The 25,885-nt window shown below is 43.3% G+C and overlaps 1 protein-coding gene across 1 annotated transcript; it reads right to left on the bottom strand.

Annotated features, from left to right (window-relative positions):
• Positions 1-1,682: 1,682 nt before the first annotated feature.
• Positions 1,683-24,254, bottom strand: ldb3b (LIM domain binding 3b). Its single transcript, XM_050060162.1, has 9 exons — positions 23,724-24,254; positions 19,482-19,633; positions 17,952-18,027; positions 11,657-11,679; positions 7,965-8,162; positions 6,962-6,985; positions 4,187-4,356; positions 4,039-4,075; positions 1,683-2,866 (listed from the first exon to the last, which is right to left on the bottom strand). Exons 1-9 carry the CDS (start codon positions 23,817-23,819, stop codon positions 2,770-2,772), a joined length of 873 nt encoding a protein of 290 aa, XP_049916119.1. The 5' UTR covers positions 23,820-24,254; the 3' UTR covers positions 1,683-2,769.
• Between the last annotated feature and the right edge of the window lie 1,631 nt (positions 24,255-25,885).

The raw sequence follows: 25,885 nt of genomic DNA, 5'->3' as shown, positions 1-25,885 counted from the left end.
CTAGGCCTAACCGCCATATCGATTTTTACTAAACTTGGTAGATATGTAGAACAGGACGCCTCAAGGTGACTGGAGAAATTTAACTCTAATTGGCAACTGGGTGGCGCTATAACAACAGAAAAATGCTTAAAAATGGCTAAAATGCGACTGATCGCTGTGGCTCCCCCTGTGGCCCAGTGTTTGTTTGTTTTTTTTTCTAATTTTTGGTTTGTCATGGTCAAGTCATGGTATGGTATGCTGCTGCAACAAGGGCTAGCCGCACCTTTCCCATGTGAACTACCAGTGCGCCCCACTTTTAAGTCAATACAACATATAAACACTTTCAACGTGCTACCTCAACTACTAATGTACAGTTTTAGCCCACTAACTATCCCACTATTGGCAATGGTACTACTGTACTTTAAATAAATCAGTCGTACTATCAATTTCACAAAACTCTGTCTGAATACATTGCTCTTGTTAATGGGTTCAGTTGACTATTTAATCTGCAATTTCCTATGACCTGTATCCCAAACACACACCATGTGAAACTACATGGGCAACTGTGCACTCAATGGGTATGGACTAGTTGTTTATGAAGAGCAACAAATCTCTCTCACAAGTAGTGTGTCCAGTTAATAAAGGTCTTTATTTCAAGTCATGTATTCATTCAACAAAAACAAACTCCATCCACTTTAAGGTGTTTTTTTGTTAAACCCTGAAGTACTAAGCTTCAGTTCAGGGGCGAAACCAGATGAGAAACATGCGGGGCTCTGCCCAAACCTAGGGGGGTCGGGGGCATACTTCCTTGGGGGGATTTATTTCCCATTTATAGCAGGTATATGCATCATTTTTTCAAGTAATTTTAGGTCATTTTAGGTAAAAACCTGTACATCTTTCGGCTTTAGCTTCTAACTGTCTTTGTCTGTTTAACCTGTTGTTGCTGCTGAGTCAGTTTGACATCCTGGATGTATCCTTCAAACACAGACTGTAGACCCCTCTGTCTGCTTCTCTCTGGAATCACTGTTTCCGAAAATGCTCCATGCTTACTCCGAAAGCTTGTTGGACCATCACAAAGGGGCGGAGCTTAGTGAAAAGTTAGTTTGGCATGAACAGTGTTGCTAATCTTGAAACCTTATTTTGTGAAGGCCTTTGCACACCATGTCTGGTACTGAACCCCCCATTGTCCTTGGTGGCTGTTCCATCGGTGTGTGAGTGCGAGTGAATGGTTCCTGAGTACTCTGTATGGTAGCCTCGGACACCAGTGCCAAGTGCAGTCCATTTTACCATCTTGCATTTGGCACCCCGGCTACCTGAAGGGGCTGAGCTGTCCTCCCTCTCTGTGAGCTTCATCCTCTATGACACCCTCCTTCTCGTCAAGATCATCCACCTGATTATTACTATCTGACCTGCTAAGAGTAGGCTGTCTGAGATAGGGAATGCTACTGTGTGCCCTGTTCCTCTCTCTTGTTGCAGATGTATTTGTCCTGAAGGTGATGCCACTGTCAAAAGCTGTTAGATGCTCTTTCCTGCAAAGTCAAAACATCCCCTCTGCCATACCTACAGCCCTGAAACTGACAGGAAATGGGACTCACTGATTGAGGAATGAATCATGACACTACGCCATGCCCCCAGTTTTTGATTCCCAAAATAAACAGTGACACGTTCATGTCATTTGTGAGTTGACAACGGTTCACTCAGCCTTATGGTTTTAAGAAAACATTTATTCACATTGATATAAGTACATTTTTGAGTGCATTTTTTTTTACATACTGTATTTGTGCATTTAGGTAAATCTCTATGTGTGTATTTGTCCTTGTGTGCCTTCTCACAAGCATGCTTAGTGTTAAAATCCATAACTCATTGTTAATGCGGTTTATGTACTAAAAGAAATATCAGTTCTGCATTTTCACCATTTTTTTGTACACTTTCCCTTTCGTTTAGGAGAGACAGAACCAAAACAAACAGGAAACAAAGAAAAACCCAACGACGTTATATAAAGACGGACGACGCGTCTCCATTTCCTCCCGTTGTACAAAAGTGAAGCCAGAATATCTCGGATATGGGCGCTGTGCATCCTGCGCTTGTGAAGTCATTTGGAGCCAGCGTCTGCGCAGTAGCGATCTCCGCATTATCGAGTTCCTGCCATCTGAGCCAATCGTGAGTAGTGCCATTGATCCTGAGCACACTGATTGGCACACACAGCTGTCAATCATGATGTGAAACCCCCCCCCCCCCCATATTATAGCATCAAATAACTTATCAAAACCAAACTTAGCATTCAAATGAACACATGAACAAATATCAGCGCAATAAGAAGTACCGAAAAATGTATTTGACGTGTACTTTGATCTTTTCGTTTGGCTAATGTCCTATCTGCACGGAGGGGGCAGGGTTATGATCTATACTGCAGCCAGCCACCAGGGGGCGATCAAGATGTTTCGGCTTCACTTTTGGGGAGCTGTTACGTCGCGCCCATCTTTATATACAGCCTGTGGAAAAACCCAAATGCGAGATCAGGTCTTAGCAGCAGACAGATACATTTAACAGGTAATATCGAGCTTATGAACACGTAGCATTCTCACACTAACAGTTTGTATCTCACATTCTACTAATCTAAGCTACAACACTATCTCACATTCCTGAGGAGTTTCCTCCTCTTGCTGCTCCTTTTTTTTTTTTTAATCCCTCCATAATTTATCCCCTTCTCCTGTCAACTCGTGGGCTTTTTGTCCATGTCTTCCTTCACATGTCCTCCTCCTCCCCATCTCTCATTATTTCCTGCTCTCCTTAATTCTGGACGTTGAGGATCTGTGCAGACAGTCCATTGTGCCAGTTCTTCAGCTTGGCAAAGCGGGGCCCTTTCACCTCCGACTCAAACTTCTCTCTGGTGGTGTGGAAGATAAGTCGTCAGTAGTTCACCAGCAGGAAAGCAAATAAGCATATTTCTCAAAATGCAGAGCTGAAGTTATGCTGTTTGCAAAAGTGAGTCAACTGATATCCTCTTTTGATAAACTTTTAAATAAAAAAAAACTTTTCGTCATATTTGCTGAAGCTGTGACTATATCCTGTCTGTAATACATGAAACAGATAATCTGAAAAAATCATATTCATATTCTGCACCTTCTATGGCGGTATAATACGCATGGGGCGGCGTTAGTTGTTGACACAGCAGCCAACAAGGAAGGCGTCAATGTACAAAGGCACCTTTGGCGACATGATGAAATGTGCCAGCCGCTGTCAACTATCGTAGTATAAAGAGCGAGAGAGTCCGTGTAGGGAAGGCGGGAGGGGAGGTGGACGGGTCAAATGAACACCGGATCTTCACCCGGGAGCCCGCTGATCATTTTCAGTGTGAAACCAAAAGCCAGTGGAATTATTTTAATAACAACGTAGTATGCAAATATGTGTAGCATGCAATAGCATGAAATATGTCAATATGTGACGTTACCTTAAAAGTCACCAGCAGTCGGCCCAGTAAATTATTTTTTCTCTGACTCCAGCCGCTGTGAGAGGCAGCAAAACATCCTTTCATTTTATAGTTACAGTTTACTAATAAAACTCTCCACAGTATGAACAGTGGTTACATGAGCCTCAAAACCAGACACAACTCAGCCCTGAGCAGAGTGACCGTCCTCTATTGACCAATCAACAGACTGCAGTGTTCACAGCTCCACCTTTTAGTACTAGATCTGTGTGCTAGGTACCCCAACAGAGGGGGGACCAAAAATGGGGACGGTACAGAACGGTTCCTTTGGTACCATCCACAACTTTTCACAGTGGAAACGCGTACTGAACTGAACCGAACCATACTGCTCAGTGGAAACAGAAAAGAAGTGTATCGAACTGTACCGTACTGCTTGGTGGAAACAGGTCTTTTGTAGATTGGTATCAGCTGCCATTTGGAGCACCACGAATGGGCCAGAGGAATATGATTTTTTTTTCCACGCATGATCTGTGTTGTGTACTGACAGCTTCAGCAAATATGACAAAACGTTTTTTTATAAAAAGTGATCCACTGTAGCTTTAAAGTGCTCTCATTTTTTTTCCACGTCTTACCTTGACCTCTGCAGGGCTTCCTCGTCTGGGTCTTGCACTGCATGGAGAGAAATAAATAAAATTTGGTGAGTATGTAAAAAAACTAGAGTATCCAAAATATCAAGAGAGACGGTAGGAAAGGAAGAAAAGCAGGAGTCAGTGTACTGACGGTATTCAGTTCCAGTGATGTGGGCCAGCATCCTGAAGCTCCTGGACTGCAGGTTGGCAGCACGACGAGCCCAGTCAGACATATCCTGGTTTGACTCTCCTGGCCTGATCACTGCCTGGTAAACCGGAGACGCACAGTCTACCACAGGGTCCTTGACAGGCAGAGCTCCACTGCAGGGAAGAGAGGACTGTTTGAGTCTATGGTATGTACTCTATTTAAAGCCCCCACATGTATTAGATGATCGTAATGTACTAAATGCCCATGATGTATGTACAGTAGGGCTGAGACGATACGCTTAATTCCTGATCCGATACTAGCAGAACACCAGGGTGCCCATTCGCCTTGTGTTGCAAATTTTAAGTACTGCATTTTGATATTACAATGTTGTGATTTTTGTTCACTTTTTTTAACGCCAGACCACGGGAAAAGTTGAATCATACACTTCTAGAAACTCTATATCATGAGGCAATTTCCAAAAACACTACACACCTAATGCTTATTTCAGCAGCATCATATTCTGCATAGAAAAGCAAATAAACGAATGTTTTTATGGTCTTATGTTTAACAATTTTATTCCAGTAATGTCTGAAACGTGAGCAGAATGAATTTGTGTTTAAACTGTTAGCAGAAGAAAATTTAGGTGTATTTCGGCATTCATCAATATGTTAGTAGCTCTGATCTTTTCGTAGGTACTAAAAAGATCTACACCTGCTTCTGTATGCTCGTAGTGTTTGTGTAAAAAAGACATTGCACAGAAATATTATTATATATTTTATTATTATAAATGACAATTTAAATTTGTTTTGTGCTCTGTTATGTTCACGATACGCAGATACCTTTAAAAACATGTAAGTTAAACATGACAAAAGATTAGAAATAAAACACATTTAGATTAATTACCCTGACTCGTGCTCCTCCTCTGCCCTCTTTACGCACTGCAGCCCCAAACTGATTGTTTTTGTATAGTGGTCACTGCAGTGGACAGCTATGTAAAAGCCATTTTCTTGTATATGCATGGGTTTTGATGCTTTAGTGGCATTTAAGTCACTTAAGTGGACCCTAGTGCATCATGCCATACACTGCCTCCCACTGGCCAGGTGTTGTCAATGCAACACAAATCTTTCAAAACCAAGATGGCCGACAGAATGCAAGAAATGTTGTGCAGCTCGAGAATGTCTTGCTAATCCTTCTGTAACAGGAGACCCTGGCAGGTAAAATAAATCTGGTAACATCAAGTAACATCTAAGGAGTGAATATTGATTTAATGTTGTGAGGAAATTACAATTAATCATCTGGCATCGCTGGCTGTATTTCAACTACAGTTACTAATGTCACTGCAGCTTTGTTGTTCTTGATAATCTGCAGTGACTTTTTTGGCTGTAAATCAGTTGATTTGAGTTATTAGAATGTAATGTATATGTAACAAACAATATTTTTGTTTGGAGTTGAATGGGGGGAGAAGCTGAGGAGTCAGGAGCACCTGAGTGACTGCATTTGCATGGCATTAATGTGAACGCACTACAGCATAAACATAGACTCTTTTTTGATTGGTTTGTATTTTTTTAGTTAGATTTTTTAGTTATTTAACATTTCCATCCGAGTGGACATGTGAAAAACTCCCTGAAAAAGACATGTTAAGAATGAACTTCATAATTTGTTTTTCTTGCCTAAAGAGGAATAAAAACACTTGACTGAAGTCGTAATAATTCCCAAAGGCTATGACATATGGTGTCCCACAAGGGAGTGTTTTGGGTCCACTGTTGTTTTTAGCATACATTAATGATCTGAACTCGGCATGTGCATGTGATTTATTTTTATATGCGGACGATGCCGCATTGCTGGTATCTCTGCTGGCTTTCTCGTTTTGGCTTTGTTTTGCTGGAAGCAGATGTGATGTCACTCATAGATTACCTCAATAAAAGTGCCAAATTATTTCTATCTCCACAGTTGAATTAGACTATGTCAACTCAGGCATTAGAAATCAAATAAAACAAATAAATTAATAAAAAATGCAATATCTAAGTGAGTCAATTTTCTCCCTGCCTTTTTCCTAATGGAACATAATTTTATTGAATCAGATTCAATTTCATTATGGGCAGTTATTACATTAAGACCAACAGTTGCATTGTTGTTGCTTTACACACACACACACACACACAGTCTGTTCATTGTTCATATATACTACCACTGCACTGTCTTTGTGCTGTCCTGTTGTTCCAGGTTGAAGGTAGGCCTACCTGTTCCGTAGTTAGATACTGGAGTGAGTTTACACAGCAACATGACTGGATAGAGGTTTTTAATAAGTGTTAGAAAAGTGACTGATCGAGCAGTAGTCGTTTGAAAACCTTCAATTGGATACTCAGAACATTCCCATGCTGTGAAATCGCATCAGGTTCCCAAGGCTGTGACGATATTGGCTGTTTTTTAGAGGACTCAAACAGAAAAAAAAACCCTCAACACAACTCACACTGTCACACTTTGACCAAAGTACCTCTAGGTACTTCCAGATACGTAAGACGACCCCTGGGTTAGTGAGTTTGACCATTATACAGTATGGTTAAACACATAAAAACACTTTAAAATGGACAAATACAGGATGTAGAATTTGCAAACATTTTTATCATTATATTAATTATAATCATATTAATATTTTAATATCTCAGGAAAATATTAGTATATGAGACACACAGAGCAACGCACAAGCTGCTATAAAATCAGACAAAGGAGACGCGTATGAGGAGTGGCGGGAGAGGAAAGGAGTGCTGCTGTACTTACGCCAAGGGGGAGCCCGCCTCCTCACTGAGGTCACAACCAGGAAGGCAGGATGGGCATGGATGGGTGGATGACAGCACAGGTGTGGTTGTTTTTTGTTTGTTTGTTTGTTTTTTTGGGTTGTGGATGGAATGAGCAGAGGAAAGTGGGTGAAAAGCACGGAGGAGTACATGGCACAGACACAGACAACATGGAAAAGCCCTGTAGCAGCAGGCTTAAATGTTCAAAAGCTGATTTATGCTTTGTAGAAAATGATCTTTTGAGAGTTGATTTGACCAAATGAATAAAAACAACATATTTTCTCACTTTTCACTGCTACAGATATCCAGCTTGTCTTTTATTTTTGTAGAACATTTACACTGGAAACTACATGCACGACTTAGTTGGTTCCTGTATGGAGTGTAAAGAGATTGACACTGTTTTTGGAAAACACAAGTTGCTGAATTCCTTGACGTTTTTCCAAACAACTTTTAATGTCGGGGCTTCAGGACACTTGGATCACTACGGACGAGCAGTATGGAGATATTTTGTGGTTTCAATTATGTGTTTTTGGACATTTGAATCTGGGGCGCCATAAGCCTCCATTAGGTGGAGTTGTGTTGCTACCCCCTCTCCCCTTGGATCTCCACAAGTGTTGTGAGGACTCTAAAACTTCACCTGAGCCTCCATCGGCATATGGCTGAGTAGATAATGGCTGAATTTTAATTTTTGGGTGCACTATCCCTTTAATACAGTGAGTAGCAAAAGCACAATTCCTTTCACCGCCATTATATTGTTGGTGGAGTAGAAATCTTCAAGGTGGATGTATCAATATATTTGCAATAAAACCTGAACTATCTGCATAGCTGGATACCACCAGTGTTAAGTGAGAAAAGTATGGTTGTTTTTTGTAATTTGAGTGAACTGATCCTTTAATTTCTAATCGTGTGGGCTGGTTTGATCAGTTTGATATAAAGTGTGAGTGGAGAGAGTGCATAAGGGGATCAGTTTGGTTGTGTGACCTCACCTGTCGTGTCCCTTGGCCTGCGACTGCCCTGCGATGGCATCCATGATGGCGTCCTGTGAGTACATGCTGATTGGTGTGTTGTACTGGGCGTGAACAATGGTGGCCTTTCCTCCCGGACCCCTCACTTCAATGGGCTTGTGGGTGGACAGGGCTGAGTCTTTCAGAGCAATGGGGTTGAAGCTGGGGGTGTACTCCACACTGTCAGAGTCAGGTGGGGTCAGAGGTCAGTGACGAGGAGGTGGGGAGGTTTCAGGTGTGAGGTCAACAGATGGGGGAGGAGAGAGGAATTTGAGAGGAAACAAACAACAGTGAAAGCACCAAACCAACTGTGTCAGCATGTAGTACCGCAGCTGACAAAGAAGTGGAGCTATTGTACCACTCTATCTTAGCTTTTAGGGGGATGCAATGTCTGAACACAACTACATTCTTGATTAGGTGATGGACACTGTTGTCTCAGAGTGCAATGCATGAAGAGAACGGATGAGTTACAGCAGAAAAATTTACATTCTTCATAAAATTTATTATGACTGGTGAAACAGAAACACTTTGCTCTCTCCTTTTTAAAGTCACTATGTGCTTCTGACTTTGTACACCCTGATGGTAGAAAGGATCCTAATGACTCATGTATACTCAACAGCAGTGGTCCAAAGAAGTTCAAAGCATGCTAACACATTGCAACACCCATCAGGCAAAACTGTCAGGACCACAGGGCTGATTATCTGCACAATTCAAATGACACACAGTGAAATACACACACTACACTACTTTCAAACATGGATGTATGAAGGACAAACAAATCGCCAATTCATGCATTTATACACAGTAATACACAGCAAATTCATTTATATTCACAAAATTAATATGAGAGCTGAAGAGGACCAGCAGAGGTGGAGAACACAGGTTGATATCATAGCAGCGTATGAGTTCAATTTTACAATCTTTACTTAAAGGGACAGTTCACCCCCAAATCAAAAATACATACTCTTCCTCTTACCTGTAGTGCTATTTATCAGGCTTGATTGTTTTGTGCTGAGTTGCTGAGTGTTGGAGATATCGGCCGTAGAGATGTCTGCCTTCTTTTGAATATAATGGAAGTAGATGGCACTCGGCTTGTGGTGCTCAAAGCGCCAAAAAACTACAAATGAAAAACCCAACAGCAATGTCTCTTTCCAGAAATCATGATAATTACTCAAGATAATCCACAGACCTTGTTGTGAGCAGTTTCATGTAGGAACTACTTTCTTGCTACCAAATTACACCCGCCAGCGTGCAGAAGAAAGCGTAATCATGGACGAGAGGCCCGTGCTGGTGACAGCGTCCTCATCGGCTGAGCTGTAACGTTGGCTAGCTCATTGGTGGATGCACACTTCCCTCTGTGCAATGATACTGTGTGCAAGAAAACAGTTCCTACCTGAAACTGCTCACAACAAGGTCTGTGGATAATCTTTAGCAACTGGGTCAGGATTTTTGAGAAGACATATGAGTTAAATGTATTTTTTTGGCGCTCTGAGCACCACAACCAGAGTGCCATCTAGTTCCATTATATTGGAGAAAGGGCAGACATCTCTTTGGCCAATATCTCCAACTGGGGCTGACCCATTGCTTTGAAACTTCGATCCCCACTACGGTAATTGACGCCTAATCAGTATCTGAATGTGTCAAATTTTGTTCTGTTTTTTCACCACCAAATTTGTGGAGGAAAGTGAAGGGAGGTGGCAAGTGTCTTACACATACGAGGCCAGTGTTCTTGGCGTATTGGCCCCTGGCTTTAAGTGTCAAATTGACCAATGGCCAAGTCCCGCCCTCAAACGTGATGAGCCAATCACAGTGCGTCTAGCCATTCCCATACACTCGGACATTCTCTGCCTGGACGTTCATTGAAATGCATTACAGAAAGTCAGTTTTGTTCGGTTTTATGAGCTTTTTCAGAGATTTGAAGTTTAAAAATGGTCAAACGGTGTCAGAGTTGCATGGGGTACATGCAACTCTGACACAAGGTATCCTGAGAGGCTGGGCGACAAGGTGTATTTTTTACACTTTAAACCACATCTCAACCGAGAAAGGTGTCTCCTTTTTTAAGTTGTGTGGTAACATTAGACCACAACATCAACTCAACGTGAATAAGATTAACAATGGCATCTACATCTGTTTTAAGGTAAGTCAACATCGTGTTTGAGGCAACATATTGTCACTTTGTTGGAAAGAAATATAAAGTTATCTTTAACATCTCTAGCTAACGTTAGCTAAAGTTAGCCTAACGTTAGCTCCTAGCTGCGTTATTAATCATGTCAGCTTGTTTGCTGGGAGTTCATTAACCTATTTTGTTCTAGTTTTGTACTTTGGTGATCGTACATCATTGTTAGCTGTTGTCCAAAGGGCTCTAGTTAAGCTAACGTTAACTTCTGGAGCTTAGCTTCATTAACTTATCTGTAATCGCAGAGATAACAAAGGTTGGCAAACGTTATGCTGAATGATTCAGTGTAAATACTGTAGCACCAAACTAACGGAGAGACACTCTTGGTAAAAAAAAGGCCGTTATCCTTTTCTCATATTCTGAGCCAAAAACCTTAACTTCAGTGGCACTTTAACGTGTTGTCTTTGATGGCGACGGCAACGAGATGCGGTTTATCAGGTTTACACTGTGACTTGTAAATTTTGGCTTGTAATTTAAGCTTTTCATCGACCTTCTCAACAATAAAATGATGAATATATCCCTCCAATGCGTAGTTTAGGCCCTTTTGGTTACTTCTCAATGACATCTGATCGTTATGTCCCCAAAAGTCATCAATTGCCTCCTGTGAAATGCCGTGTACTGTGACACCTGCCATAGCACCGGTTACTGAATGTTGATAGTTTGTCGAGTGAGTGGAGGGGGGCGTGGCTTAGCCATAGGTCAATTGGCAGTTCTGCGTGGAAAAGGAACAGGTGGGTCAAATGGCAGACAGTTATCTGTGCCTGCCAACTGTAGTGAAGCATTGCTTTACATCTGATGGTGGGGCCCAACCTGCAGCGTCCTGAGTTATTAATAACTTACAGAATCATTGCTCGCAATAGCCCACACTCAACCTTCTTTTCCATTTGTCTCTCTCTCTCACACACACATACAGCGACACTAAGTCCTTCTAAAGTCGGCTCAGGTGTGGGGGTTGTTTAGCATATATGAATATCATTGATTACTATTAACCCCCCCCCCTCACCAACACTTAGCACACCAAAACAATCTGATAAATAACATTACAAGTGCGAGGAAGAGTATGTGTTTGTGATTTTTGAATGAACTGTTCCTTTGAAAATAACGTTAATAATTTCAAATATAAATAACATATAATCTTTGTTAGGTTAGCAAAGTATCATTTTATGAAGGCAGGAAGGAAGAAGAAGGAAAAATAGAAAGTCATACAATGTACTCAAGTAAAGTAGCAGTACCTTCAAACTGTGCTGAAGTACTGTATACTTTTTTTTTTACTTTCCACTTCTGTGAACCAGGTGCTGTTAATAACATGTTACCTGAAGAAACAAATGATCGGCACACTGAGTATGATGTTACAGTTACATCTGGGCCTTCACATACATGAATGTATGTTTGACCCAACTTCACTCCACGCCAAAATCACCACTGACAGATCTGTTAAAACTCATTCTCTACTGGCACTTCATGCACATTAAATATGGAGAAATGTGATGGTACTGACTTTGCGGCTGTGTTTGCGATAACCTGAAACACACCAGAGAGGGACAGACGGACAGAGAGAAGCATGTAATGAAGGAAACCACCAGAGGTTATTTTGGTGACAACAATGGCACTGTGTGTTTGTAGGAAACTATCCAACGACAGCACTATGCTGTAATCCCATGAACAGGTCAGAATAGCAGCCATTTGTCATCACTGGGATATTTCCCAGCTTCCCCTGCATCACCAGGAGTGACTGACAAGAGCAGAGGCGCCCTAATCACATGACACAGACGCACATTTAGCACAGGACAGCCACAAATACACACAACGACACAAACACAACACATACCACCTGATCCACTTGTGTCAGGACTGCAGCCGTTACATATAGACGAATCCGAGTAGACGAGCTGCCATTACTGCGGTGGCACCTCAGTTGTAAGCTTGTGTATAACACTGTAATGCATGTAAAGGATTTTACTTTTTAAATAGCTTTTGCCAAGAAGTCTGTCCAGCAGATCGTGTAGAACCGGTTATATGTTATCGATTTTAATTCAGTTTAAACTGATGAGAAATCTTTTCTGGGCTGTGCTGTTACACAATCCTCTTGCCTGGGTCCAGACCTTTGAATCCAACTGCTCCACTGAGTTCGAACTGATTCGTCTGGCATCATGACATGAAATGGTAGTCTCTCCATTTGCATAGAAAATGTTCCAAGCGCGGAAAGGGCGGGGCTAACGCTGCTGTCAAGTTTTGTCAAGCGGTGCGCCAGAACCAATCAGAAGTAATTACAATGGTGACGGCTATAGACAAAATAGATTGACTTTGACTCTCTTAAAACCCTAACAACACTATTATGTTGGTATGGCTATGCATCAGCGTGAAACTAACATCAAGTTAGATTCAGGCAGATATGTTGGTGTCTAATGAGTGGTTAGGGAAAATCAAATTCCCTCCGCCAAGCAAATCAGACTGACGCAGTGTCCGACTGAAGATGGAAACGGAGTGTAACAAGTTGACAGGTCAGTCAGGAACACTTTAGTCAAAGAAAACATTGTTTCCATTTGCAGTATTATATTTGGCACTATGGCTCTGTTCTGGGGCCTCTCTGGTGCCTTTCCTAGGCCTACACAGAAAGCCTCTTCCAAGCGCCTATGTGGAAAGCCTCAAGCGGAGAGAGGCAAACCTCCCTGCCCTTCCATGCACCTACATGGAAAGCCTGAGGCAGAGAGAGCAACCCTCCCTGCCCTTCCATGTGCCTACATGGAAAGCCTGAGGCAGAGAGAGGCAAACCTCCCTGCCCTTCCATGCACCTACATGGAAAGCCTGAGGCAGAGAGAGCAAACCTCCCTGCCCTTCCATGCGCCTACATGGAAAGCCTAAGGCAGTGAGAGCAGCAGCAAAGACCCCCCGGGAACAAAACAGAGCAGCATCAATGACAAACAGAAATCACATTGATAAGTCAGACACAGCTTAAAAAGGAGGAGCTGGGGTGGAGGCGGGTTGCAAAGCAGCTTGCAGAGAAAGCAGCAACAGTAGGCAGGCCAAAGTAGTTTAAATAGGGTGCCCTGAATGAGATTCACCAATTGGTTGCATAAAAAGGAATCATGTGATCTATCAGCTGACTCCCTTCCATAAATGAGCTGCTCCATCAGTTGATTGGAATTTAAATGACAGTGTTTTGTCAAGCTTCACACCCAGATGCATGGGAAAGGGCTGGAAAGCCTGGCACTATCGATCATGATGTTTAGTTCACGGGTCGCTTCTTTGTTTTTGAGGTTGGACATTGATGTTACGACGTCAACACCGAGCTTGAGGTGCCAGTTCTTCAGGTATGAAGGCAGGATGTTCATGTCCTCAGAGAGGCTGGCAGGATGGCTTGCTGAGTAGAATGGCCAGGTCATCTGCGTAGTCGTACTTACTTGATTGTGTTGCGTTGGTACGTTGTAAACAAGGTGTTCAGGGCACCTTTCTTGAGGTTTCTCACCTTGCTGCTTTGGCCGTTGCTGGTGAGCAGCTGAAAGCTGCAGTTGCTTGGCATCTCCATTATGAAGTTCACCATGTGCTCGTCTGGGATAGTCTCCAGAAGCTTCATGTGTAGGCCATGCAGCCAGACAATGTCGTATGCAGCTTTCCATAATGCTGTCAGACACTTACAATAACAACCTGAGCCTGTCAGAGGCAAAAGCAGGCACTTTAATAGACATCAAACATCGACGGTGCGATATAGCCCCAGGGATTATATTGCAGCCTGTTGCGCGGCTGCCGGCTGCAGGGCTGTCACTCAATACTAGATCAAATTCAAAAATCGATTTCCCCTTCAGTCACCTAAGTCGTTTTCATATCAGGTATGACTGATTTGTACCATGTCTGAGTATGATTGCCCCCCCACCTCCACTCCTCTGCTGCTCAGCTTTCACATTTAATGCTGTTCCGTAGCTAAGTACACTTTCATCATCATCTACCTGACATTTTTGCTACGTGTAGAAAAGGGCGCCGCAGACGTACACTGCTGCTTCAGGGACTATCATCTGCTTCTGGCCAGAGGAGGAGCTCTCTACCACCCACTGAAGCTCCGACAGCAGGGTGGAGATTGCAGCGAAGCCTGATCTAAGTCTGTCCACAGTGGACTGCGCTGCCATCTGATATAGAGGCATCAGTACTAAAATGAGACTCTTGCATAACCAGTTAAAAACATCTTGTAGTCACATTAAATAGCAGTCCAGCTTTGTGTTATCGAACTGTTGCTGTTCATACTTGATGTGCACTGTACCAGAGTACATATGAACTTTACACAAGACCACCTTTTCAAGTGGACTTGGGCAAGCATACTTCCTTGTACGCTGGTACACTGGTTCACACTAATCAAACAAAGTGGACTTTGAGGTCAAGTGTACTCAGATCTAGGCCCAGGTCTCTGATGTGAGAGTCATGGTTTAAACCATAAGTTAGCAAGTAATTCCTGTCTGATTTAAATAGCTAATCGAACACACAGCACTTTCACATCAGTGGAGGTACGGTAATGTCATTTCATTCACTCTGGGCTTCATTCTCAAGGGCTGTGTCATAGCAGTTTCACACTAGCGCTTTAACACTTCCTTTATCTGTCAGAGGGGACGAATGCCGACCGTGATTAACCCCAAATATCTGGGCTTTAACTGTCACTGTCACTGTAAATGTGTTCAGTTCCGCTCTCTTGTGCATAAATCAGCCGGTGTATTCGTCCATACAGTACATGGATGTGTTCAGGGTACAGTAGGTAAAGCGGAACGTGCTCAGCAGCACCTCACACGTGGGTCATCTCAACCGCAGAGAGAGGGAGTTATCTCAGGTTTGGCAGGGGGGCATCCAGGGGATTCAGGATGATGGAGTGTAACCGGAGCGGAACATTCCCTGACCAACAGCTGCTCTCTCCTGTGTAGGGGTGTGTGTGTGTGTGTGTGTGTGTGCACGTGGAATCAGGAGTCTCTATGGGCCCGGTGAGGTGGGGTCACTGGCATGATACTGCCGTCATCGTCCCTGCATTCTGCCTGGAGCACGTTCCCTGACACCTGACTTACCGTTGGCCTTTTACTGTAAAGCAGCTCAGCTCCAGAGGGGAAACACATTAGTGAGGACTGATATCTGGATATGTCAGAGGCAATGCAGATCGCGTCCTTAATTAAGATCAAGTATTTCATGACTGACGCTTCACCCAAACTCATGTCATCCCACTGAGGAGAGCTCTGTCAACGGTGGCCTCAACTTAACTCCCACCACACTTTCCTCAGTGCAACACACAGTATAGTCAGGATACAGGCATTGCTGATTTTGCCTAACAGTCCTGGCAGAGATTACATAAACCAGTGTGACACAAGCCTTAAATACCCAATAGTGGTAATGTGTGCTCCAAATAACACCTGTTTTGACACAGTTGTTCTGTGTAAATATAAAAAGGTACAAATGACAAAACAGGATATTAAAGCTTTGATATTCTGTGTGATTGTTATGTCAGTAAATCCCCCAACTAACAAATATCGCCTGCGTAACAAAAGCCTGATATATGTTATGCCTTGGGGTCGCCAAGGGGTGGTAGTGGGGGGTGGCACCCAGATACAATCACCAGCCCCCTCACTGTTCCTTCAGCACGATAAACATAGGCACTAAAGTCTATTTTGATTTGACCCCACAAACACCGTCCTGGCCCTGTAAATACCCTGAAGCACCAATTGTGTATTAATCCGCGGCTGAAAATAGTCCCCTAAAAAATGCATTGTTTATTTCTGTTTGAGTGACGTTTGCTAAAAGCTACAGTGCCCAGCTGTTTAAGGAAATAGCGACCATGTTTACACGCACACTAATATTCCACCATTATTCTGTATATGACAATATTCTGAATTTGATCCGGGTCGTGTAAACAGCATATTCCATTTGGATATTCTGTATTAGGCCTTTTTCTGAGTGCAGAATTTTCCTATTAAGACATGTGGGATATGCCGATATTATTCAGGTTTTAATAGCATTCTTTAGACATGTATAGAGTGCATACAGAATATGTCAGTTCGGTTTTTTACTGCGGTGTCTTGTCTGTTTATGGTCGGCCCTGAGCGTTGTCATAGATACATCATAGACAAACCAGAGGTAGAGATGCACACCCCAAATAGAAATCAACATTTCTGGTCAGACAATGAAACACACAGACTTATAAACATTATGAAAGATGTGGAATCAACATGTTTCTAAATATGAAAAAATCACAACACTGATCTTTTTAAGAGGGTGGATGAAGGAATTAAAAATGGAAGTTGTGGTTGTACGGCCAAACAAGTCTGCCGCGCTTTACCTTACACACGAAAGACCAGCAGCTCTTGTGTTCTTGCGAGTTAGAATGACTGTTTTTGTCAATGGAGTCTGGTGGCTTTCAGATAACGGCTTCAGTTCCCCGTCAAAAAGCAACGAAAGTCTTCGTAACATTGCGCACACCTAAACTGATATCGATTTTTTTCAGGTGGCTAAAAACTAACATGATGCATTGGGTTTTCTACCCAGAAGTTATCGTAAACAAACTTTGTGATTCAACTTTTAGTTGCAGCTCGCGAATATTTAAATAAATAAATGACAACAAAGAAAAACAAAGGCTCTAGTGGCCGAGGGCAGACTGTAGCAACAAATTGTCACCTTCCTGTAACCCCACTACTTATTTAACAAAAAGCCAAACCAGCAACTCTCTGGTTTTCCAGGCAAAACCGGATTTAAAACTCAGCGTCGGAGGACGGAGGGAGACGCATTCGCTCGAAGATAAAAAGCCTCAGAAAGGGATATCAGGGAGCTGAAACAGCAAAAGGAGTTCTTTAAAAAGATTTTTTGCAACATCATCTCCCTGGTTCCATGCCTGTAGTTTGATCTCCTGCTATTTTGTTACCTGGAGGCCGGCCAGGTATGTTTGTGTGTACGCTCCCGAAATAGTGCCACGTGTGAGGGGAATGACTGCTGGGGTGGAGATGGAAATGTTGAGTGTATTTTCTTATCACAGTCCCGGTAATATGAGGTTAAATGGGGACGGTGTGGTGTGTGTTTGCTTCATTCCTCAAGAGTGAAGAGCAGCACTTTTGTTAAGTTTTGTTACATCAACTATGGTTGGTTTTTGGCTTATCCCCAAAGGTGTTAAATCCTCTTCTCTTCGTATTACATAACTGGAGGTTATTTGTCACTGTGGTAACCTACCCCCGTGATGAAACTCCCTGGGGAGCTGCCGACCCCTCTCCTAACTTGCCCTGCATCAGCATCATCTCCCAAGTTTCGGGAGAGTTAAGACCAACTGGGGAATTGTACTGCCCCTGCTGGCTTGGTGGAAATATGGCAGATGGTGTGGAGGAGGCAGGAGCTCTGATCAAGGTCGAGAGGAGCTCTGGATCTGTTTTTAAAAACTTGGAAGAGATTCCTTTTTATCCTGGAAAATGTCAGATGCCAGATTTCACTTTTTCTAACTCTTTAAAAAGATGGGAAAAGATCAAAATAGATGGACAGAAAAGAAAGCTACAATGTGAGATGAGAGTAAGGTATCAGTTTGTTTTATCTTCATTTCCCTTTCACGCAGTTGCGGGTTTGTGGAGTTTGCTGACCTCTGACCTCAACACAGGCTCCCTGTAGTCACACTGTGAATATCTGACACTAGGGGGCAGCAGGACACCGACTCATGGCAACATTAAAGTATTGTGAAGATTATTCTCACAAACAGGACAGGAATGCAAAACACGTATAACAGACAAACTTTTGCAGATACACAGCAGGTGTTTGTGTTGATGGGTGCATTAGTATCGTGGGGGTGTTTGTACCTTCTGGTGGGGGATGACTGGCATGGGTGAGTCCATTCTTGCAGCTGTTGTGGGAAATGCTGTAGCACGTCTTGATCTGAAGGTTAAACAATGAAACATCTCGTTAGAATACACCGCTATGTCTTATTTCTTTCCACTTTTATTATTAGCAATTTTAAAGATATTTCACAAAAAAAAAACAGCCATTAACAAATCATGAGAACCAAGTGGGGCGTGTGTAGGTACATTTATATGATTGTTTTTAATGCACAGCCCCGACTATTTTGAACACGAAGGAACAGTTTTGTATTATAACAATAGCTGAACGACGCGGCCTTTTGCGGTCAACAGCGGCCACATCCTTTGAAGACCGCATCAGCCAAACCGAATGGTGTCTGAAATGGGAGGCTGTGGTCTGTGGAGGATTTCCTGGTTGCATCACCAGTTTTTCTCACCCCAAACCAGTGGTGTTATTGTCACCTAGCAACCAACTGCGCTTGACGAAAGAAGGAGTAAGCTAGTAAGTTAGTTAGCCCTAAATCATGGACGCATAGATTTTTATTATATATATACTTTTAATTTAATACTTGAGATGATTCACCGCCGTTTGATATATTTCAGGCTGATGGACCGTTTTCAGGTGAACATATTAAATTAAGATTGTTTAAGCTGTGTGCTTTTAGCTAATAGTAATGCTAACAACAGTTAACCGTTAGCTAGTTAACTTAGCTTAATATATAATCGTCACTGGCGTGCAATGCATCTTGGGATAGGCTGGGCCACGAAGAATTCATCCGTTGCATCCTCCAAATTCTGGGACAGAAGGCTGCATTTCTCAGCTGTATTTGAAGGACCCTTTGAAATGGGACAGCCTTGGTCGCACCGATGTGACGCAATCAGTCTTCAGATGCAGCCTTTGAAGGCTACAGGCCCTGAATTGAGACACAGCTAATGTGAATAGTACCTGGAGCACATTCAGTCTCAAAACGGTGTGTAGTTTTGTTACGGTTTTCGGGCTGGACGACATGAGGTGCATTTTTCTCTCATTTGGTGGGTGTGTCAGAGGTGTTACCCAAGGCACTGCGCCTGCATAACACAACAGGATGTTCAAAGCACCACCGTTTCTGTTTAAATAAACGTTTGCTCCGTTTTGGGCTGAACACACCCCAGACTTCCCTGCCCCTCTCTCAGCTCAAATCCAACGGATGGTCGCTGGCTCTACGGCTGTTGCTCCAACTACAGATTGTGCTTTTGCATTTTCGTTTGCCTGCTAACAGACACAAAGAGTATAGAAGCAGATCGAGCGAAAAACCCGCTCCTGTCTTTCGTTCTCAAACGCAGACCAAACTCAGTAAAACAAGGAAGTGCTGGTAAAATAACTCAAGATTGCCTATTTCACATCTAAAATGCCTTCAGAGACATATTTTAGTGCACAGTTTAGCTGTAATATGAGAATTTGTGAACAGGAAGTGGGCGCCGCACTGTTTCCTGTATTGTTCATTTTCACTTAAGTTTTACGGAGACGGGTGTTTTTGGTGTGAGTGTGTTTACTTCTGCATGGTGAGCGACAGTTTGCTGGTGGCCAACTTGATCTTGTTTTGGGCTTCCAGGTGCGTCATCCCCTCAGTGCTGACCCCATCGATGGCTGAGATGATGTCGCCCTGGGCCAGGCTGCCGCCCACTGCCTTGCTGCCCGGAGTTATCTATGGAGGGGTCAACAGAGCAGGTCACACTCGGGGCACTGACACAGATTCCTCCAGAAACAAACACGTAACTTAAAACTTTTTACAGTTACACAAACATACACATATTACATTAGAGGGATATCTATGGATGCTGGAGTAATCTGCCAGGGGGAGGATAAGAAAGACACTGTGAACTGGGATGTAGCAGCTAACGCTCCAGAGTTATTCATCACCTCTGCATCATCAAAACTCTTTTTTTCCAATTGTCAGCCGTATCTCGACCTTCAGCTGGATCATTGTGCTCCTGGCTCCGCTACAAAGCCAGATTTCAGTGCTTAAACTACACAGAGAGGAGGTTTAGGTGAGTCCGGAGGACTGGGGCAAACATACAGTGTTGGGTCTAAGCTTACAGTCAACTCGTTAAAGAGTTAAAAATAAGCAGCGCTGTTGATGCCTGAGGCTTCACTGTGATTGACCCAACCGAGCCCCCCTCCATCCCCCAAACACACACATACACCACACCACACCCCTCCCACACACCTGCTACTGACATTCATCCAACACTTCCTTGTATCTATCCTTTTTTTTTTTTTAACTTAAATTAAAGGTCCAGTGTGAAGGATTTAGGAGACATGCTGGCAGTAATGGAATATAATCTTATAAGTATGTTTTCTTTAGTGTATAATTACCTAAAAATAAGAATTGTTATGTTTTCGTCGCCTTAGAGTGACCCTTTTATGTTTGAGAGATGAAGACGGATTATTCAGCTCTCTGTAAAAACCTCCAGCACAATGAACACTGAAGGAATTCTTACCAAGAGAACTTTCAGCTGGTTGTAATCTGCAGCCCTCACCGGTAGATGCCACTAAAAATCCCTCTAAATCTTACACGCTGGACCTTTAAGTCTTCCTTGCCAACAATCCACATTTTAACTACTTTACTCCACATCACGTAACGTCCTCTGTTCTGCTTCTTAAACTGTCACGGCCACCCTTGTTCCTCCTGTCTTCCTTTTCATGTCTGCTTTGGCACGTCAGTTTCTTCCTTTGAATTACTGTCATTATGTTATGTGCGTGTGTGTGTGGGAGTGTTAGACTGTGAGTGAAGCAGACATGTAACACTGCCTCGCCACTCTGTCATGCATGTTTTCTATAACAGATGAGTGGAACAGGAACAGGAAGTGGAAGTGTTTTTCTTGCGCATTTTATATCCAAACAATGTGTTATATCAGTCTATAAAGAGACTGGATATATTCCTACTTGGACCCATGGATTATATGATAAAGATGGACGACATGCCAGCTCCTCAAAAGTGAAGCCAAAACATCTCGATCACCTCTCGGTGGTTGGCTGCAGCGTAGGTTATAAACTCCGCCCCCTTCATGTTAGCAGATGGGACGCAGGCCAAACTAATAGATCAAAGTTTGGTTTTAATTTGTCATGTGATGCTATGAAGGGGGGTTGTCGTCATGACTGACAATCTGTGCGCTCGCGATTGGTCAGACAGGTAAATGGGCCGGAACTGGTGCCGCTGGGGGGGTGTCGCCCAGGGCGCCATTTAGGCTAGAATCGCCACTGACCGCGGAGATCGCTGCTGCTCAGACTCTGGCTCCAAATGATGTCACCAGCACAAGATGGCAGCGGCCCTGACATTCTTACCCTGACCTTAAACCATCTCACTTACATTGCCCTAAACCAAACCAATCCAACTGACAAAGGCAACGAGTGCTAGCCAATCAGAGTAAGGAGAGTAGGTCAGGTCATGCCTTCGCTATCCTAGGGAACGCTCTTGGATATTTTGGCTTTGTTTTGTGGGTGGCATTACGTGGAGACAGTCTATGCTTGGACCACATACATGCTTCTGCCATCTGTTGATAGTGTCCAAGGAGATGATGCCTTAATGTTGCCTCAAGACAGCACGTTCATAGACTCCCGACAGCCCCACCAATAGTCATATAAAACAGGGGTTGGGATCACCAGAGGCCCCACGATACCATATTGTCACGCTACTTAAGTCACGATACAATATTATTGCGATTTTAACAAGTATTGCATAACATACGTTGCAATCTATTGTGATTTATTACCTTTTTCAACAGCAAGTTATGTTCCCAAAGGAAAACATCTGTTCAAAGTTTTCTGTCCGTTCATATCAATCCTTTCTTTTTTAATTTAGCAAAATATATCTGGTGGACTAAAAAAGCGATTGATTTGATTATTTTATTGGCTACTAAAAGTTTAATTGAGATTTTGCTCGTTTAGCAATTTACGTGATTAAAAAAAAAAGATACTTTGTTGCGATATATCCCGGTACTGTGCTGTATCGATTCCTCCCACTGCCTAATATATAAAATAACTGGACAGCAGTGAAACAGTTTAGTGCGTCACATATTTAATAAGCGGCCCTGCAGCTTGGCTAACAAGATGTCAGGAATCCACTGCCTTCATTCCTCTTTCCTTTCTTAGTTCTTGGCAAAAGTAGGCCGAAATCCAAACCGCTGCGGTGTTACGTCAAACTGTAATGACACCCCGAGTTGTCATGTCAAGCTGCCGTGTTTTATGTTAACCTGTCAGAGCTAAGCAGAACCACAGGATGAACTCAAATCCAATGATACAATGTCATGGCGGACGCAGGTCAAAGCCCCCCCGCGGTTGCCTGAGACTAAGGGATCAGAGGACAACAGATGCCTGCAGCTGCGAATCAATACAATCACCAGCTGAGCATCAATCTGGAATGAAGGACGGGACTTAACGTCCGCACCTCCTCTACCGTCCCTCATCTCCCGAATCTCTCAAATCCCCCCGTCCATCCATTCCTTCATAATGACGCTGTGCTCTCAATAGCTGCAGCTCCAAAAAGGTGAAACTGAAACTGAACTATAAGCGATGGATAAAGCTTACCAAAGGTAACACAAGCTGCCTTTAGCTTCCTCGCTTCTATCCTGTCCCTTTCCCACCCCTCTGCGTCCGTCCATCCACCTCTCCTCCAGTGCTATATAAAGGAAATGCTGTAAATACACCAGCAGTCCTGCCAGAGAGAAAGAGAGACACCGAGTCTCTCTGCTGCGGAGGTTAAAACTAGAGTGACACTTCATGTTGCCCCCTTTCTCTCCAGTCCCAATAATTAAAGGCATCTTTATATATGCTGAGAATGTCTGAGCGTGAGTGTTTATGTTCTTGTTATCACTTAGTTTCTTTAATAAATCACCCTCTTTGTCGGCTGTCATTTGCAGCACTGAAAGACGACTTTAACTTTGTTGTAGCTGATTATGTCTTTGTTAGGAAATCTATTTTGGAATGACATGTAAGAGATTTGATCGGTAAAATACGCCAATTATTCTCAAAAGAATCAAAACCCATCGTCTTGAATCGATGATACGTGGAGCTGAAAAGTAGCTCCACTTTAGCCGTGACTGATCTTGCTGATTACGACCTGTAAGTTCGAGGGTGGACTCTGTAAATGAAGTAAATATTACACTCATTTTCTTTTTTCCCCAAGAGCGATATTGCAGCAGCACGTCCACACCAGAAAAAAAAAAAAAAAGCTATTCTAGTCTTTCCACTGCTGCTCTATTCTTGAAATCTGGACATTACATCTGAGCCTCCCTGTCATCATCACGTACAGCAACATTACATAACCGCTGCTCAGCTACTGCACACACACACATACCTCGACACAAGCCTGATGGAGTTTAAACATGCAACACGTTATTGTCAAAGGTGATTTCCAGGTAAAAAGCTTAAAAACTGGGCTAAATCTGGCATGGAAAATGAACGTTTTCGGACATGTAGGTTACCTTTAACTGTGTGAGGGACTCTATTCTACAGTGTCGCTGGTGCTATAATAAACCTGCTTCACTTACAGTCGTTTAAATGTTGAAGCACAAGGTAGTTGTGACATACACATCTAAAAAAACACTCAGACTAATTTGGTCAACTTATATTTTCACCTGCAAATCACCAAATTGATTCTCACTCTGAAGTTAAAGAGCTCTGTGTTGACATCATGGTGCATTGCGTTAGTATCAGTGTATCATGTTGAAGACCTTCAGTTTCAGTTTAAAATCAGCTGTTTTTGTCACAACAGCAGTGAGTGTCTCTGTCCTTACCCTGGAGATGGTGAGTGGCATGTTGAAGTCCTTCCCTCCCTGTAGTCTGAAGCCCCATGGAGCGGGGCCATTCAGAGTCACTGTGTACGAACTCATCTTCGGTTAAACGTCAACACTCCTCCTGCTAACAACTCCCGCTGGCTGTGTGGCTTCTCCTCCTGCTCGCTGTGCGCGTGTTCTCCGTCCTCTCCCCCTGCTATCCTTTTGTCCCGGCCGGCCTCTGTTGGTCGCTTCTCCTCCGTCAGCCCCTGGCTTCACTACCGTCTCTCCCTGTCAGCTCACAGCTCTCAGGACAAACACCCTGGGCGAGTGGCGGTGACGGTGGGTGGGTGAGTCAGGTGCTGTGGAACCTCTGTGACACACACACAGGCATGCACACAGATACAGATATGAGTAGATAGACAGAGCCACTGCAGAACACTACACTTCTTTCTGACTAGAGCCACACAAAACAGCAAACCAAAAAAACTCCCCAAACAAAGCTCAAATTTAAAAAAGTGCAAACTCTAAAAAGTCAACTTCAAACTTATTATTAGGAGAGAAGAGGTTCTTGCCTGCAGAGTTGCTGAGGGCGAGGGACAGACAGCCTAAGAATAGCCGAGGTGAGCATAGACACAGGGGCCCTGGCCCTTATAAGGCCTGTAACACGAAGCCCCAGAATGCTTCACTGCCGATTCACATCGCCAATATAGACCTCTCTTACTGCAACACATTCTCCCTCTCTCTTTCTCCCTCTCTCAGTGCTATCAGTTCATGCTGCTAGCACCATGTTATCTGTAATCTGTGCACTGATGTCATTCGCCTGTCGGTCTCACATGCTTTCATTCTGCTCGAGAAACGGAAACAACACATTACCTGCTGCTGTTTCCCTGGAAACACCCCCCCCCCCCCCCCCCCCCCCCCCACACACACCAGGCTGATTGAGCTCTGTGTTTGTGTGTGTGCGAGATTCGGAGCAATTCAATTAGCAGCCACCCGCAACTGCTGAGGTTAAGTTTCAAAGGTGGCAACGGACTTTTCTTTGAAATCATGACCTGGTATAATAGTGGCACAAGCACACACTGTGTAATAGAGAAGTTTATGCACAGTGTGATGCTAGGCACCTGATTTTAAAGGAGCAGTGTGTAGGATTTAGGTAAATTTAGCGGTGTAAAGTGGTGAGGATTGCAGATTTCAACCAGCTGAATATTTCTATTCCTTCAGTGTTCTTTGTTTAGGAGTTTTTTTTACCAGGAGCTGAATTATCCACAGATGTCTCCTCCTCTTCAAAACAAACAGACCCGGTGATTTAAACCAGTTAAAACACTCAATAAAGCAGTTTCACATTTAAAAAAATTGTTTGCTTTTACAACACTGCTCGTTGCGAAGGGGCCTCTAACGACATTGGCCGAAGCAAGAACCCAAATAGACCTATCACCCGCCAGAGATTGGTTTGTCCTTTCTGGGCTACTGTAGAAACACGGCTGTGCAACATGGCAATCTCTGTAGATGAGGACCCGCTCCCTTTGTAGGTATAAACGGCTCATTCTAAGGTGAGACAAACACAGTGATTCTTATTTTTAGGCGACTGCACACAAATGAAAAGTTACTTCTCATATTATATTCCATTTCAGTATTTCCCTCTAAATCCTACTCACTGGACCTCTAAAAAGATAAGAGATGGTGTCACCGCATTTTACATTGTATAAATTAGCCTTGTGACGAGCAGAGATTTCCTCTGCTCATATGAAGCCAGGATAAATCACACACAAGACTTAAAATGTTATTTTTGTGGAGGCTTTATTGTCTTCACAATTTATTGTTTCTTATCTGTGAAATTAAAGTAAATAAAAGCTTTGTTTCCACTGAGGGAAATGGTTTCAGCTTACAGAAATAGACAGGAGGTCTGCGTCACTGCGACGTGTAGTTACATTTCTGGGGAGGTGCACATCAGGCTATGGCGTAGGCTCTACGTCGATGCAGAGCCTATGCCATAGGTACAGCGTCAATTCAACACAGAGGTATAAATTCCACTTAAATTGTCCGTAGGTGTGAATGAGAGTGTGAATGGTTGTCTGTCTCTATGTGTCAGCCCTGTGAGTCTGTCTCTATGTGTCAGCCCTGTGATAGTCTGGTGACCTGTCCAGGGTGTACCCTGCCTCTCTCGCCCAATGTCAGCTGAG

The sequence above is a fragment of the Epinephelus moara genome, chromosome 13 (assembly GCF_006386435.1).
Source record: "Epinephelus moara isolate mb chromosome 13, YSFRI_EMoa_1.0, whole genome shotgun sequence".
In the NCBI taxonomy this organism is placed as follows: domain Eukaryota; kingdom Metazoa; phylum Chordata; class Actinopteri; order Perciformes; family Serranidae; genus Epinephelus; species Epinephelus moara.
The sequence above is the reverse complement of the archived record's forward strand: the minus strand, read 5'-3'. Positions and strand labels throughout refer to the sequence as shown.